Source organism: Electrona antarctica, assembly GCF_951216825.1.
Source record: "Electrona antarctica genome assembly, chromosome: 17".
Classification (NCBI taxonomy): Eukaryota; Metazoa; Chordata; class Actinopteri; order Myctophiformes; family Myctophidae; genus Electrona; species Electrona antarctica.
This window is the reverse complement of record NC_136798.1, coordinates 881,379-899,269: the sequence shown is the minus strand read 5'-3', so window position 1 is coordinate 899,269 and position 17,891 is coordinate 881,379. Positions and strand designations below refer to the sequence as shown.

General features: G+C 44.7%; 1 protein-coding gene and 1 long non-coding RNA gene across 3 annotated transcripts in view; one reads left to right on the top strand and one right to left on the bottom strand.

The window, feature by feature from the left end:
- Window positions 1-7,429, top strand: part of gnpat (glyceronephosphate O-acyltransferase) — a 33,787-nt gene extending 26,358 nt beyond the window's left edge. Inside the window, exons 14-18 of one of the 2 annotated variants that reach the window (XR_013792168.1) lie at window positions 466-565; window positions 3,046-3,139; window positions 3,338-3,399; window positions 6,003-7,058; window positions 7,115-7,429. Coding sequence is in view for 1 of the 2 variants with exons in the window: in XM_079527044.1 (XP_079383170.1) it covers window positions 466-565; window positions 3,046-3,139; window positions 3,338-3,399; window positions 6,003-6,046 (300 nt within the window). In the remaining variant the exon portion in view is untranslated. Of the gene's footprint in view, window positions 1-465; window positions 566-3,045; window positions 3,140-3,337; window positions 3,400-6,002 lie in introns of both variants that reach the window. The other variant, XM_079527044.1, reaches the window with a different exon arrangement.
- A 134-nt stretch (window positions 7,430-7,563) lies between these two features.
- LOC306941523 lies at window positions 7,564-9,436 on the bottom strand. Its single transcript, XR_013792169.1, has 4 exons — window positions 9,401-9,436; window positions 9,292-9,330; window positions 8,751-8,960; window positions 7,564-7,797 (listed from the first exon to the last, which is right to left on the bottom strand). It is a non-coding gene; the product is annotated as an uncharacterized lncRNA (long non-coding RNA).
- Window positions 9,437-17,891: the final 8,455 nt, after the last annotated feature.

The window sequence follows — 17,891 nt, the reverse complement described above, 5'->3', positions numbered from 1 at the left end:
ACAAACTAAACTAAAGAACACACGTTCTGTCTCTGTTTCGAATGTGACTGAGGCCTATTAGACTATTTTTGCAGAGGTGAATAACAGTTAAAATGCATGTGTTTTTTAGGGCATTTTCTCAGTCAATAATGTGGCTGTGTGTGCAGACTTGAAAGTGCTAAAACGTATACCTAGATTCACCAGTAAAGGGATTCTCACTCAGGTGTGGAGAAAAAACAAATCTAACACGTCCGGCACCCCTTCAAGCACTTGACATGTAGGGAAAAGGGTTGTGTCTGTATTTCACAGCAGTAGCCCTCAAGAGGGTGCTGTCATCACAGCATTTGTGCAGACGTTGAACTGTGTGTGTGTGCGTGTGCGTGTGTGCGTGTGCGTGCGTGCGTGCGTGCGTGCGTGCGTGCGTGCGTGCGCGCGTGCGTGCGTGCGCGCGTGCGTGCGTGCGTGCGTGTGTGCGCGTCGTTCCAGGTGGTGTGTCGGTTCTTGTGTGAAGAGGCCACTGACAGTTTGACAGAGAAGCAGTTTGTCCCTGCTGTTCGAAGCTTCATGGTGAAACTCATATTAACAGGTAAGCCTCCCCTCTGTGTCTCTCGGTTCCTCCATCACTCTCTCTGTCCTTCACTGCTGTGCCGTAATGCAGTGTTTTCCCAAAACCTTTTCCTGTCAAGGAACCCCAAATTGACACTAATTAGCCCGCTGACCCCCATGAGAAGATTTTTAAGGACCCCCATGTTTGACATGCATTAGTCTACAGACCCCCATTTAATGGCATTTCTATCTCTGGGATCCCCGATTTATGTATAATAAATTTTAATTTAACTCTGAGAGTGTACAAATGACGGGTCCATTTGGTTCCATTTGTACACTCTCAGAGTTACAGACCCATAAGGTCCATAAGACCCTTAAGGGTCCATTTGGTTCCAAACTATAATTTAGCTAGGTACCCCCTGGAACTCCCTCAAGGACCCCGGACCCCACTTTGGGAACCAATGCCGTAATGTTCTCAGTTCCAGCCCAGCCCGACTGGCCTCGTTCAGACCAACAATTTATGCAAATGAGTCAATAAAAATGAAACTGTGCGTGTGCGTGCATGCGTGCATATTTATTTTTACACCAATACAATAAAGCGTGTACTAAGTGAATACTCAAACAGGGTCTAGCACTGCAAATCGGTACAGCCGTTAGCAAAGCATGAGAAGCCACTCGCAGCAAACTATAAAGCCATTTACAGTACCTGTTTAATACCGTACGGGTGAGTCATTTTTCTGTAATATTGCGGGGTTCTATTTCAGACTCCTGTGTGAATGTACCACCGCCGGTATGTGTAAATGGAAATGTAACACATGCATGCGTGTGGTTGGTTGGTTGGTTGCACTGCTGAAACGGTGAAGGAAAGTGAGGTTTCACACATCTCCGCTTCAACTCACTCGGATCGGTCATTTTCTGGCCTGTGGAGAATTCTACGGGTACAGGCTTTAGTTTAGACATACTATTGAACCTGGAGTACAGGCTGTAGTTTAGACATACTATTGAACCTGGAGTACAGGCTGTAGTTTAGACATACTATTGAACCTGGAGTACAGGCTGTAGTTTAGACATACTATTGAACCTGGAGTACAGGCTGTAGTTTAGACATACTGTTGAACCTGGAGTACAGGCTGTAGTTTAGACATACTGTTGAACCTGGAGTACAGGCTGTAGTTTAGACATACTGTTGAACCTGGAGTACAGGCTGTAGTTTAGACATACTGTTGAACCTGGAGTACAGGCTGTAGTTTAGACATACTGTTGAACCTGGAGTACAGGCTGTAGTTTAGACATACTGTTGAACCTGGAGTACAGGCTGTAGTTTAGACATACTATTGGTCCGACTGCCATTAGACCGACAGCCTATACCGCAAACCATAACCTAACCATAACCGCAAGCACGGGGGCAGCACATGTCTGACCGCTGTTTCCGCATGTCGGTCCGTTGGTCTGTCTAATCTGTGTGCATCTCGAATTTTACTGTGCCCCAAACATAGCTGTATGTCTGTGTCCTCCAGTGTTGTTGTTTTTATTTTTATCCCTCGATTTTGTAACCCATTTTTTCACCCCTGTGCCAATTATCTAATGTGATCCTGGGCTCTACACACCCTCCGCCAACCTAGTCCCCATATATGGGGGACATGGGGAGAGCAACGGACTTGAACTCATGCTTCCTTCATGCCTGAGTGTCCAAGTCGCTCCTTTACACCTGACAGGGGGGAGTTTCCCTGGTTGGACGTAGCGTGTGGAAGGAACACGTTATTCCAACCAGTTCCTTTCCCCTCCATCAGGCGCCCCGGCTGGCCAGGGGGAGGCAGTTTAGAGACCAGTTCCTTTCCCCTCCATCGGGCGCCCCGGCTGGCCAGGGGGAGGCAGTTTAGAGACCAGTTCCTTTCCCCTCCATCAGGCTGGCCAGGGGATGTTTAGAGACCAGGATTTCCAGTGTTGTTTTTGACAGCAAATTTAGATTTTAGTTTTAGTCATAGTCTTTTGAATACTTTTCATTTAGTTTTAGTCACATTTTAGTTTCCTGGAATGTTTTTTTTGTGTTAGTCTAGTTTTAGTTGACTAAAAATCATAAGATTTTAGTCGACTAAAATGTGTTTTGGTGGGCCTTGATGACGTCATAATGGCAGATGTTGTTTCTAAATCCATGTCGTTACACCGACCGCATCTCCACTAGCTAAAGAGTGCTGGGTTGTGCCCCGGAAAGGGCTGATCTACAAGCTCTCAACGTGTTGCAGCGTGATGCGTTGAGAGCTTGTAGATCTGCTATTTTCACCTTGTTTGTCCAAAAGGGCCCCCTTAACGGGATTTCAGCCCCTGCCTCTCTAACTGTGTGTGTGTGTGTGTGTGTGTGTGTGTGTGTGTGTGTGTGTGTGTGTGTGTGTGTGTGTGTGTGTGTGTGTGTGTGTGTGTGTGTGTGTGTGTGTGTGTGTGTGTGTGTGTGTGTGTGTGTGTGTGTGTGTGTGTGTGTGTCTGTGTGTGTCTGTGTGTGTCTGTGTCTGTGTGTCTCTCCAGGTGGTCTGCGGTACAGCGAGGTACTGTCGTCTGACCTCCAGAAGAACGCCCTGGCTGCCCTGATGAGGCTGGGCGCCGTACGGAAGGTCAAAGGGTGCGTAGCCTTCGGTCGCGCCTGACTCACAAAATGTTTCGCCTGTTTTTGACATGATGCCCACAGATGAATTGCGGCCCCTTAGGGTTCCCATGAAGTGCTTGCCTTAAACTGCCACACTCCTAACTTAAAACCTTTTAAGGTCAATGACTATCTTTATGCTGAATATAAGTGTGTGCTTCAATGTCATTCCTTCAGATCTGACCAGGTGACTTTGAAAGTGAACAAGATTATGGTCAACTCATTGGAAGACACCCTAGGTAAGAGCAGAAACACACATGTAGGGCGGGAACCCCTTTTGGTGTTTTAAACATTGTTATAATTTAGCTATTGAAAAATAGCAGATCTACAAGATCTATGAGCTTGTAGGTCTGCTATTTTTGAAAAAATCGTGAAAATATTTATTTCAGAAAACTGGAGGATTTAGAATATTCTTTTTAAATTTCGAGGTCAGGCCTAAATAACTGCATAACCCGTTTTCCACGCTATTTAATATTTAAATTCAAGTCTTAACGCACCTTAATTCAACAGCTATTCTTGTCTTCAAGGCACTCCAAGGCACCGCCCACACTATAACACATTATCATAGCAGGCCGTGATGCCGTCGTAATGGCTGATTTTACACTAGCTGAAAATAGCTGATCTACAAGCTCACAACGCGTTGCGCTGCGACGCGTTGTGAGCTTGTAGATCAGCTATTTTCAGCATGCAACCAAGTGTAAAATGACTTAAATAACACAGTATTATAGCATAGTCACTATGTGTAACTATTAACAATACAAGAATAGTTCCACCGCTCAAGTATTTTCCCCTCCTCTTGGGAGCATGAAATTCCATGTCCATTTATTCAGCCATTACGTTTTGAGATAAGTTGGTTGCAAACAGGAAAAACTGAGGGACACAATACAGTTCAAATCAAATTATTTTGGTTGAAATGCCCATTATTTTTCTGTTCCTTTGTCGCTGCCCTACTGTACTGTACTGTACTGTACTGTACTGTACTGTACTGTACTGTACTGTACTGTACTGTACTGTACTGTACTGTACTGTACTGTACTGTACTGTACTGTACTGTACTGTACTGTACTGTACATGCCAGCCGGCCTATGTTAATTATTTTCCAGTTATAGTCCGGCTATAGTTGTCAGAGCAGTAACAACTGGCCTAACTGGAAACCAATGTGAAAATGCACAGTATTGGGTTTAACAGCTGCTCGCGCCACTATGGAAAAATATGGGTAAAAGCCTGCTTTTTCAGATACAGCTATTCCTGTGTGTGATGTGTCTGTATCATACATTGAGAAGTTACAATGAACATGATTCATTAAACCAAGGATCTGTCAAACACAAGCTGCTGGGATCACTATTATATACACATGACCTTTGAGTTCTTCAGTTTCGTCATTCTCACATATCAGAACCAAGTGATAACAGAGTGTAATTGTCTCCACCAGGCCGAAGGAATGGGGAGAGAGTATGTTTTGCACTCCGTCCGTCCGTGTGTCCGTCCGTCCGTCCATGTGTCCGTCTGTCCGTGTGTCAATCCGTCCGTGTGTCCGTCCGTCCGTCCATGTGTCCGTCCGTCCGTGTGTCAATCCGTCCGTGTGTCCGTCCGTCCGTGTTTCCGTCCGTCCGTCCATGTGTCCGTCCGTGTGTCCATCCCTCCGTCCGTGTGTCCGTCCGTCCGTGTGTCCGTCCGTCTGTGAACAGTTAATCTCCGGCACTGTTAACCCGGTCGATGTCAAATTTTACACACACACACTCCCTGGATGCCAACGATGAACCTCTGTCCCACAATTTCCAGAACAGCCTGTTATAGCGCCACCAGGAGGCCGACTTTTGAAAAACATTACTCCAGATTCTGTTCAAAAATCCCGCAAATCGTTACACACTATCTCTATAGTCATGTGTTCAAGATGGATCTGTCCGATATTTCATATTCCATCCTAATTGACTAACTTCAAAGTTTGCAGGATTGTCCCTTTTGAAACAAAAAGCCTCAAATCATGAACGCAGCGTGCAATTTACGTGAAATCTTTCACAGACTTTCCTACTAGGCTGAGGAATATATCCCACCCTTTTCACATTGGCCTGTTATAGCGCCACCAACAAGTGGATGTTTGCAAAAGACATTTTTTGAACAAAATGCCTCGAATCATCCAATTGCCATCAATGGTGTAAGAACAAATGGCACCCTTTTCACATTGGCCTATTATAGTGCCACCAGGAGTCCACAACCTGACCTGGCCTGGTGGAGACCTGTGCCCCGAGGGGCACTTTTTCTAGTTGACAAATGATTTCCTGCAGTATTTGTGTTTTTCTTTCCAATGTCACTAGTAGTATATGGACCTCATTCAAGTATTTGAAGATTGTTGCTCTCTCTCTCTCTCTCTCTCTCCCTCATCTCCACATGGCAATGAGACTTTATTTTAGTCCATTTTCATTCATTCTGAGCTTTTCCCAGCTCCTCGCAGAAGTGCCATAACGTTTGTGGTGGTGATGGTATGATAAAAAAAACCCTGTCTCAGCCGGTGATGAGAACCAACAGTTTTTTAAGAATCGAAATCTGTCACAAGCTTTCCGTTCTGATGTGTCAGCTGTATTGCCTGTACAATAAAACAATCTCACACATCACAGTTGAGGGCCTAAATGTTCCCTCTCCTATTCTCTATCTGCCCTCTATTCCTCCTCTCTCTCTCTCTCTCTCTGTCGCTCTCTCTCTCTCTCTCTCTGTCGCTCTCTCTCTCTCTCTGTCTCTCTGTCGCTCTCTCTGTCTCTCTGTCGCTCTCTCTCTCTCTCTCTCTCTCTCTGTCTCTCTGTCGCTCTCTCTCTCTCTCTCTCTGTCGCTCTCTCTCTCTCCACAGGAGGTAAACTTCCAACCCAGAAAGCCGTCCTCGCCCGCCTCTAATGTCGTGGCACCGTTGGCTAGAAGGAACCTGGGAGAGTCGGCTCTCTTTGCCCCTATTAGCATAATGCCACATTTTCCTCCAACGTTCCAACGTTCCCACGTTCCAACGTTCCCAGCACAGCACAACTCCACTCGGGCTGATTACAGAGGAGGCGTGTCTTTGATACTTTCTGAAAGGGACTTAAGAAGACGCGTTATCTGGAGGACAGCTCCTCCCCTCCCCTCCCCTCCCCTCCCCGCCCCTCCTCTCCTCTCCTCTCCTCTCCTCTCCTCTCCTCTCCTCTCCTCTCCTCTCCTCTCCTCTCCTCTCCTCTCCTCTCCTCTCCTCTCCCCTCCCCTCCCCTCCCCTCCCCTCCCCTCCCCTCCTCTCCTCTCCTCTCCTCCTCTCCTCTCCTCTCCTCCTCTCCCCCTCCTCTCCTCTCTTCTCCTCTCCTCTCCTTTCTCCTCTCCAGTTAGTTTTCTAACACAAAAGTGTATCTGCCTTTTCCCGTCTAACAGAATGCTAAATCAGGCCGTGGAGAAAGTCCTTGACTATAAGATCTCTGGCTTAATAACATTGTTTGGAACGAGCAACCTTTTACAAAGGTTCTCCCATAAGTGCCAACTCCATTCACAGAGGATGATATATTTCTTCATTAACACTCCCCTGGACCTGCCCGGGCCCTTCTCTGAATGCAGAGACTGCCGTGATGAGGAGTGATTCCACTGGTTTCTGGCTGCCAGGGGCTTTGTTTAACATTTATTGCCACTCTATTTTTGTTAGGAATAACGTATAACGTTAGGAATTTTGTGTGAACTTCTCTCTTAACTTTCAACACTTGTTGCCTTGTCGTCTAGTTCTTGTTGGGTCACGTTCTTTGGATCCAAAGAGGGAATAGGATATTTGCCTGTTGTGAAACTGGGTGGAATGGTTTCTTTCCCAGTCTCTGAAGAACTCGTCAAATTCCTTTTTCTTTGTGATTTAACCCATTCTGGGCGGGGAACCCCTTTTGGTGTTTTAATTAAGCATTATGTTCTACTTTAGCTATTGAAAAATAGCAGATCTACAAGCTCATAGCGCGCCACGAGCTTGTAGGTCTGCTATTTTTTGAAAAATGGTGAAAATGCGGCACAAATCTTTGACTATATATATTCTTTCAGAAGACTTTTGTCAGGCCTAAATGGATTTAAGAAATGTACCCAATGAGAATGGGGACCAGATTCAGGACTGGTTCGAGGCTGTATAGGAAAAAAGAAAAAAAAGAGATAGAAATTCTCTTCGTGAACTCTTATCACATGCTTATAGCATAATACTGTACTTGTCAAGTCTTCTTAGATGTACAAAATGTCGTGTACATTGTATGTGCCATGTTGTATTCAGGTTTACTGTACATTCCATCCCAACACTAAGGGCCGATTCATACTCCTATTTTACCGCTGTTTCGGCGCTGTAGTGCCGAAATGATTTCGGCTCGTCAGAAAGTTTCAGTAGCACCGAAGAGCCGACTTTAGGACGGTACCCCGCCCCCCCGAACCTCAAATGACATCACATTGTAGGCTCTACAGCGCCGAACCGACTTTTATTCGGCTCTAAAATAGGAGTATGAATCGCGCCTAAAACCAGCTATTTCACTAGTTTCTAACTTGTGGTTGTATCACAGCTGGTATATAGTGTTGTGTTTTTCAAGCAATAGCTCTGGCCTATATTCCTATTTCCTATGGTCACGTTTTCTAGATGCGTAACACAAATTGCGAATAACGGCCTTACTATGCTGTGTGTGACACCTGAGTGTGTGCGCAGACTGTGCACTAACTGACACCTGAGTGTGTGTGCAGACTGTGCACTAACTGCCACCTGAGTGTGTGTGCAGACTGTGCACTAACTGACACCTGAGTGTGTGTATGCAGACTGTGCACTAACTGACACCTGAGTGTGTGCGCAGACTGTGCACTAACTGCCACCTGAGTGTGTGTGCAGACTGTGCACTAACTGCCACCTGAGTGTGTGTGTGCAGACTGTGCACTAACTGCCACCTGAGTGTGTGTGTGTGTGCAGACTGTGCACTAACTGACACCTGAGTGTGTGTGTGTGTGTGCAGACTGTGCACTAACTGCCACCTGAGTGTGTGTGTGTAGACTGTGCACTAACTGACACCTGAGTGTGTGTGCAGACTGTGCACTAACTGACACCTGAGTGTGTGTGTGTGTGTGTGCAGACTGTGCACTAACTGCCACCTGAGTGTGTGTGTGTGTGTGTGTGTGCAGACTGTGCACTAACTGACACCTGAGTGTGTGCAGACTGCGTGTGTGCAGACTGTGCACTAACTGACACCTGAGTGTGTGTGCAGACTGTGCACTAACTGACACCTGAGTGTGTGTGCAGACTGTGCACTAACTGACACCTGAGTGTGTGTGTGCAGACTGTGCACTAACTGACACCTGAGTGTGTGTGCAGACTGTGCACTAACTGACACCTGAGTGTGTGTGTGTGTGCAGACTGTGCACTAACTGACACCTGAGTGTGTGTGCAGACTGTGCACTAACTGACACCTGAGTGTGTGTGCAGACTGTGCACTAACTGACACCTGAGTGTGTGTGCAGACTGTGCACTAACTGACACCTGAGTGTGTGTGCAGACTGTGCACTAACTGACACCTGAGTGTGTGTGTAGACTGTGCACTAACTGACACCTGAGTGTGTGTGTAGACTGTGCACTAACTGACACCTGTGTGTGTGTGCAGACTGTGCACTAACTGCCACCTGAGTGTGTGTGCAGACTGTGCACTAACTGACACCTGAGTGTGTGTGCAGACTGTGCACTAACTGCCACCTGAGTGTGTGTGCAGACTGTGCACTAACTGACACCTGAGTGTGTGTGCAGACTGTGCACTAACTGCCACCTGAGTGTGTGTGCAGACTGTGCACTAACTGACACCTGAGTGTGTGTGCAGACTGTGCACTAACTGCCACCTGAGTGTGTGTGCAGCCTGTGCACTAACTGACACCTGAGTGTGTGTGCAGCCTGTGCACTAACTGACACCTGAGTGTGTGTGCAGACTGTGCACTAACTGACACCTGAGTGTGTGTGCAGACTGTGCACTAACTGACACCTGAGTGTGTGTGCAGACTGTGCACTAACTGACACCTGAGTGTGTGTGTGTGCAGACTGTGCACTAACTGACACCTGAGTGTGTGTGTGTGTGTGCAGACTGTGCACTAACTGACACCTGAGTGTGTGTGTGTGCAGACTGTGCACTAACTGACACCTGAGTGTGTGTGTGTGCAGACTGTGCACTAACTGACACCTGAGTGTGTGTGCAGACTGTGCACTAACTGACACCTGAGTGTGTGTGCAGACTGTGCACTAACTGACACCTGAGTGTGTGTGTGCAGACTGTGCACTAACTGACACCTGAGTGTGTGTGCAGACTGTGCACTAACTGACACCTGAGTGTGTGTGCAGACTGTGCACTAACTGACACCTGAGTGTGTGTGCAGACTGTGCACTAACTGACACCTGAGTGTGTGTACAGACTGTGCACTAACTGACACCTGAGTGTGTGTGTGTGTGCAGACTGTGCACTAACTGCCACCTGAGTGTGTGTGCAGACTGTGCACTAACTGACACCTGAGTGTGTGTGCAGACTGTGCACTAACTGACACCTGAGTGTGTGTGCCGAATGCCAAGGCTACATTAAAAATCACACCCGTGTGAACTGAGTGGTGTAAGGTCTTATATAGCATGTCTGACGTAATGAAATCACACCCGGGTGAACAGGGTGAACATAGCAACCATGCTCAATTTTTCTGCACAGACTAACAAAGCCAGTTGTAGGAGTGGGTAATGAAATCACACCCGGGTGAACAGGGTGAACATAGCAACCATGCTAATTTTTTCTGCACAGACTAACAAAGCCAGTTGTAGGAGTGGGTAATGAAATCACACCCGGGTGAACAGGGTGAACATAGCAACCATGCTAATTTTTTCTGCACTAACAAAGCCAGTTGTAGGAGTGGTTTACACCACTCAAAAAGAGAATACAATGAATTGCCACAAGTGATAGCCTACAAAAGCATTAGTATACTGTTTAGGTGAAACACAGTTACAAGCTACCTAATATTGTTGTTTCCAACTCTTCCTTGATAGTCACTAGAGTTTTTTGAAAGATATTTATTTTGGATGTACTGTATTTGTTTTTCTTTCTTTTCTATAAGGCCAAACCCTCCTGTTGCAAAGGAGGGGCAGAGATGTAACTCATGGTATTTAGAACTAGCCTGGGTTCCAGCCTGATTCGCTGCGCTCCGCGGATCTGAAAATCACGGAACGCAGCGATTCAGGCTGGAACCCATGCAGGCTAATTTAGTTTATTACAAACGTTGTCAACATGGCTATGATTCAGGATGCGTATCTGCTTAATATATTTGTTTTATATGAACTTTCTCTCTCTCTCTCTCTCTCTCTCTCTCTCTGTCTCTCTCTCTCTCTCTCTCTCTCTCTCTCTCTCTCTGCATATAGAAAGCTGTAGAATCCCTGCCATGTCGAGGTCTAAGCCTAAACCCATATTTTTATGATCGAGGCTCACCAAACTGAAAATAGTTCAATTTTAAAAAAAAATTAAACTTGAAATGTATCATAAATAAATATTCTATTAAAGCTTCGGGCATTTGAAACAGATATCGGGCTGTTGCAATTATGTTCTCCTGACATCCCTTTCAGGCTTATGACCAGCCAAAGAAGAAGAAATCTAGCTTCACGTTTATGAAGTAATTCTAGTATATTTTTCTTTTTTTTAAACCACAGCTTGTTTGATATGCGTGACGGTGTGTACATGTGTTGTTAAAATGTGTGTGGATTCAGAAGTACTTAATAAGAAATCTAATGAAATGTTTAATGTGTCAATAAAGTTTTCTAAATATACACTACATTATGTCTGCTTGGTGGTTAAAGAGCATTATACCACAGGTCGTTTCGAGGAAGCAATCTGATTGGTTGAAACAGCCTTCTAGCCGTGGGTTAAACCAGCACCATTCACCACCTAATCAAAACAAAGAATTCAGCTGCTCTGTTCTCCCAGAGTGCTAGCAAACTCGGTGGCTAGGCTAGCTAGTTTCTTGGGACATTTGTGGTCGTAGTGACTACATCTGTCATTAAAAAAATATATTCTTTCAGCGATTTTCTTAGTTTTAAGGGTAACTGTTGTATAATTGCAATATTACACGAGAGGGTGTGGGTTAACGTGATTATTGCCACTTCAGTGATGCTTGCGGAACTCGACTTCGTCTCGTTCCTCACCGCATCCCTGTCGTGGCAATAATCACGTTAACCCACACCCTCTCGTGTAATATTGCTTAATTAACCCATTCTGGGCGGGAACCCCTTTTGGTGTTTTAAACATGTTATAATTTAGCTATTGAAAAATAGCAGATCTACAAGCTCATAGCGCGCCACCGAGTGGCGCACTACGAGCTTGTAGGTCTGCTATTTTTGAAAAGTCGTGAAAATGTGGCACAAATCTTTGAATATATATTTCAGAGCGAACATTTTTAACTAAAATATTGGCTTCTGAGGGGTCCCTGGAACTACATATTTTAAGATGGGGGTCCGTGGCCCAATAGAGATAATTCTGGGGGTCCTTGACATGAAAAAGGTTGAGTACCACTGACATAGAAACTTAGTTTTCAGAAAAATGTTAGGATTTAGAAGCCTTTTTTTTTTTAATCGATCTCAGTCCAAAATGAGTTAAGGGACCACTTCACCACTTTTCAACCTATCTTCATATTATTGGTCCTCACTAATCATGATAAAATGGCACAATCATCAACGGGGAATCCAAGCTAATAGAAACTGCAGGCTTTCTAGTCCTGAAAAGTTGCGATGCGAAAATGGAAGCCATCGTTCTCACGTTAATAAAAAAATGTTTTTGTAAATAAATCTTGTTTAAAAACAAATCTAGCCTAACGATGATGTCACTGGTGGACGGGTTTCTGAACTGCCCACAGCCCTCCTATGAGACACAGACTGAGTAGAAAAGAATTGTGACATTTTATCATGATTATTAGTGAGGACCTATTATATGAAGATATATTGAAAAGTGGTGAATTCATACTGTCGCTACAAGATGTTTTATTTTTTTTAAAGGTAAACCTATTTCTGAGAAAAGGTACAGTACTGTAATGATAATTGTATCAATGTGCACACACACCTACTTTATTTTGATCTTTTTATTTCTTAAAAACACTTTTTGAGCGGTGCCTCCTCTCCATTACGGAGCTATGTGTGTCTGTATATGTGACTAGATTTGACTGAGAGCCTGCCATCGTGCAAATTCCAGCTTTTCACCAGAAGAGAAAAACGTTTTTTTTTTTTTTTTTTTAATGAGTGACAAGTGGTCACCCTGTGCCTTTAGCTGAAGGCCACGTGGTCACCCTGTGGCTTTAGCTGAAGGCCACGTGGTCACCCTGTGCCTTTAGCTGAAGGCCACGTGGTCACCCTGTGGCTTTAGACGACGGCCTGGTCTTTCCTGTGCGTCTCCAAAGCTACAGCACAAATCTCCTGTGTGACAGTTAACCCACTGGGGGGGGGGGGGGGGGGGGGGGTGTGTGTGTGTGTGTGTGTGTGTGTGTGTGTGTGTGTGTGTGTGTGTGTGTGTGTGTGTGTGTGTGTGTGTGTAATCCTCCACTCATGACTGACGTGAAGCTGACAGCTGTCAGCCATAGAGCAGCAGCATAGCGCGTGCGTGCGGTAAAGTGTCATCCGTCAACTCGTCACCGCAGCATCTCCGTCGTCAAGTCGGCTTAAATAATCAAAAAAAGAAAACTGTCATGTCAGACGAACATGATGAGCATGTCGATTAATCGTCTTGTTGATTATTTGAAACTACTACGAAGTTTCTCACTTTAGGAGAGGACTGTGAACCATAGCCAGAATATGAATTTGTGTGAATTATATTGGCCAAGGGAATTTGCAATGGGGTTGGAAGAATGTACTATTTGTACACTCTCAGACTCAGAGTAATATTAACATTGATTTAATAAAACTAAAAAAAGCAGGGAACCTAGTATAGCTCTCTGGGGCATGCCAGCAGTCAAAAAAGTTCATAGGGCTTAACCCATTTTGGGGCGGGAACCCCTTTTGGTGTTCGCATTATGTTATGCTTTAGCTATTGAAAAATAGCAGATCTACAAGCTCGTAGCGCGCCACCGAGTGGCGCGCTACGAGCTTGTAGGTCTGCTATTTTTGAAAAATCGAAGAACGACTGACATAGAAACACAGCTTTTTCAGAAAACTGTCAGGATTTTGAGTACCACAGACGAAAAACAGTCTAAGTCCAAATTTCATTCTGACCCCTCCACAAAAAGGCCTCGTTGTCCTGAACCCTTATCTATCATTTATACATTATGAATAAATAGTGTGGACTTAGACTGTTTTTCGTCTGTGGCATTCATTTATAGAATCTGATCTCAGGTCAAAATGGGTTAAAAGCCTTGCTGCAATATTTCACAGCGACTGCACACAGGAGAGACTTCTGACATATAGATAAGAGTTGCTGTAGTCTAACCCACTTAGACCCGAGGCCCGATTAAAAGGGTCTTCGGTCTTCTGTCTTCTATCCTAAATCCTAACAGTTTTCTGAAAAACCCATGTTTCTACAGTATGTCAGTGAGTCGTGCTCAACCTTTTTCATGTCAAGGACCCCCAGAATTATCTGTATTTGGCCACGGACCCCCATCTGAAAATATGTTGGACAACCCAACCCCCCCCCCCCCCCCCATGCAAAGACTTGAGTTAATCCATTCTGGGCGGGAACCCCTTTTGGTGTTTTACCCCCTACAGTATTCAAAAATGTAAATTTCTTTGATGCTGCTATATAAATATTTGAAGTTTTTCAGAAACCTTAGGTCAGGATTTAAAGGCGTTTTTAGAATCGGCCTCAGGCCTAAATGGGTTCGTTCACTTTGAATATATATTCAAAGATTTGCGCCACATTTTTACGATTTTCCAAAAAATAGCAGATCTACAAGCTCGTAGCGCGGCACTCAGTGCCGCGCTACGAGCTTGTAGATCTGCTATTTTTCAATAGCTAAAGTATTAACATAACACTTTAAAACACCAAAAATTGGTTCCTCCCGACTGTCCAGAATGGGCTATATGAAATGAAATGTAAGCATAGATAACTCGGTCAGCAAAACATTAAAAAACAAAGACATGACTTTGACAACATTTTATAACTGGGGGAAGCAAGAGTGAGCAGTCTTTTTTTTTTTTTTTGCTTGTTCATCAAAACCGAGACCCTGAATCATAGATTTGGATCAAACCGCGCTAGCAGGAGGGCCAGAAGTCTGCCAACACTCTGCTGCTGAATCAGGGTTAATGGAGTGGAGCGGGCCAAATAAATCAATGCCAGACTTATGATCATTAAGTTAAACACAGCTTTGGGGCATTGCTCAATTTATACCTCTGTCAGTCATTAGAAAAAGCTTTAGATGCTGCTACCAAGGGGTGTGTTTAGCATTGGCCAATAGGGCTACAGGCAGGGATGTACCGATGAGACATTTTGTCCGATATCTATATATCCGATATAATTAATTGCTCTTATGGCCGATAACCGATATAACCGATGTCGATATGATCTCATTCTGTATTAAGAAAGTATAATCATTTTTGCCGTTCTGAAAAAGGCTTTAATATAAACTCGGAATTTAAAAATGTTCCAACTTGTTGACTGTTTTGAAAGCTTCCCCAGAAAACATTGATATCATTTTCAGCCTTCATAACAAAAGGCTTTTTTATTATTTTTTTCCCCCCCAACATAATTATAACATAAAATATCTGCTAAAACCGATATACCGTATTATTTTACCGATACCGATTACCGATCATTTTAAGGCCAATATCGGCTGATACCGATGTTTGCCGATTAATCTCCCATCACTAGTTACAGGGTGTCACGTGCATTACCATCGAAATATGGGATGTTTAATCATAATAGTGTGATGATATATAAACTATATGGGTCTTAACATTGACCTACAGGAAAAAACACACATCATGATGGGGCGCAGCAATATATTAGTAGGCCTACTGTACTGTATATCAATATTGTGATATATGAGATTAGATATAATATCAAAACTGTTAAGTCATTTTTCAAACCAAAAAATAGCCTGTGTATCACAATTTTGATATGGATTTTGATCAAAACGTATTGTGATATTTGATTTAGTCTCTTTAACACACGGGTTCCCAAAGTGGGGTCCGGGGACCCCTATGGGGTACTAGTTCCAGGGGGTACCTAGCTCAATTAGAGATATAAGGAACCAAATGGACCCCCCACCCGCCCACCCCTTTTTTTTCCCCCTCACTGTATATGTTTCTTTTCCCTTTTTACCTCCTTTATGATGAATTCCTGTTCTGTCTATAGAAGTGTCTATTTGTACGTCTCTAAATGTTTTGATGATTTGAACATGGTGGACCCTATTGGAAACAAGTGTAATGCTTAATTGGGTCGTCCACTCACAGTTAACAGCCTTTGTATTGAGTTTGTGCTTGAAATGTACTGTAATTCTGCAAACTGTTAATAAATTCTTCAATCAATCAATCGGGTCCATTTGGTTCCATTTGTACACTCTCTGAGTTAAATGAACAGTGGTTTTACAATATAAATTGGGGTACCATGAGGTAGAAATGCCATTGGTAAATGGTAAATGGTGCATTTATATAGCGCCTTTATCCAAGGCGCTTTACATAGATTGTGCATTACATTCACACACATTCATACACCGATTGCGGCGGAAGCCATGCAAGGTACCAACCAGCACATCGGGAGCAATTTGGGGTTCAGTGTCTTGCCCAAGGACACTTCGACATGTAGACAGGAGGAGCCGGGATTCGAACCGCTGACCCATGGATCATTGTACGACCTGCTCTACCTCCTGAGCCACAGTCGCCCATTAAATCGGGGTCCGTAACATAATGCGTGTGAATTTGGGGGGTCCATGAAATTAATGTGTTTCGGAATCACTGCTAGAGCTGTAAAAATCCTCCCTTATCGGGGTCACTGGCATAATGTTGTCAAATGGGGGGTCCTTATCGGGGTCACTGGCATAATGTTGTCAAATGGGGGGTCCTTATCGGGGTCACTGGCATAATGTTGTCAAATGGGGGGTCCTTATCGGGGTCACTGGCATAATGTTGTCAAATGGGGCGTCCGTGGCCTAATTAATGTTGATTTGGGGGTCCCTGGGAACCACTGCTTTAACACATGGAGAACAGAAACCGGTCTATAATAGTGGTGCGTTCAATCAATCGATATGGCAATATATCGATCGACAACCCGGACGATAGGTGAATTGATCGAGAGGCTGCTGTATCGATACGGCAATAAACGGCATGAATTATCTGGGTGACGCAGTGTTGACAAACTGTTTAACGTTATCAAAGCCCCCCCCCCCCCCCCCCCCCCCTTGCAAGTTACAATGCACTCCCTTCCCAGACCCCTTGTTAGGATGTTTAGACATTTTATTTTCATTTAAAGATCTCTGTGGGCCTGAAAGTGCTTTATTGTATTTGTGCATTATTTTGAATAAACGTTTAATCAAGATATATCGATATATATTGTATATAGAGCGTCGCAGTCCCGCCCCCTACCAGGGGCAGGGCCCAAGGACAGTCTAAGAAGGATGAGACGCGAAGACCGTACGGGCGACGCCATGTTGCTTTGGAAGGAAAGAAACATGCGCAGTTGAGACCAAGGAAGCTGAACGCGGAAGTGTTGGCTGCATATAGCCCATTGCGCATGTTTCTTTCCTTCCAAAGCAACATGGCGTCGCCCGTACGGTCTTCGCGTCTCATCCTTCTTAGACTGTCCTTGGGGCCCAGGAAATGCATTCCCTGTTCATTTTCCTCATAGACTTTTCAAAACGTATTTATTTAAAGACCTTTAAGCCTCGTACCAAGCCAAATCAAGTTGTGACAAATCATGACAACAAACACAATTTCTTGGGCCGACCAAAGAATTAGAAGAAAAAAATGGCAGGTTACAACCCTTTTGTTGTTGTTTTTTGTCTCCACCAGGCCGAAGGCATGGGGAGAGAGTATGTTTTGCACTCCGTCCGTCCGTGTGTGTGTGTGTGTGTCCTTCCTTCCGTCCTTCCGTCCGTCCGTTATCAGCTAATCTCAGGCACCGTTGGCCCGATCCATGCCAAACTTTGCACACACACTCCCTGGATGCCAACGACGAACCTCTGCCCCAAATATTCCTCAACGGCCTGTGATGGCGCCACCATGAGGCCGATTTAGGCAAAACACATTTCTGTAGATAACTCGTAATTATTTGTTTGGTCCAAAATATTGTGTTTATTGTCATGATTTGTCACGGGAGTTGGCTTTGTCCGCGTGTAAAAAGTAATACTTTTTGAAATGTCTATGGGAAAAATGCATTGGGAATCATTTCCTGGCCTGGCGTCGTCATGAAAGGGGGCGGGACTACGACGCTCTATTGTGGCCGTAAACCGTAAATCTGTTAAATAATTGTCAGGGATATGGAACAACAATGCTTAGTACCTGTATTACTACAGCTGGTATTGAGGAGTGTTGCTCCTGTAACCTACCCCTAGGTGTCAGGCTTGCCTCTCTCTCTGAGCACTTTGTTGATATTGACTCTCAAGCAGCACACCCACACACACACACACACGCAGACACACGTCCTATCGTGTGTCTGTGTGTGTGTGTCTGTGTGTGACTGTGTGTGACTGTGTGTGTGTGTGTGTGTGTGTGTGTGTGTGTGTGTGTGTGTGTGTGTGTGTGTGTGTGTGTGTGTGTGTGTGTGTGTGTGTGTGTGTGTGTGTGTGTGTGTGTGTGTGTGTG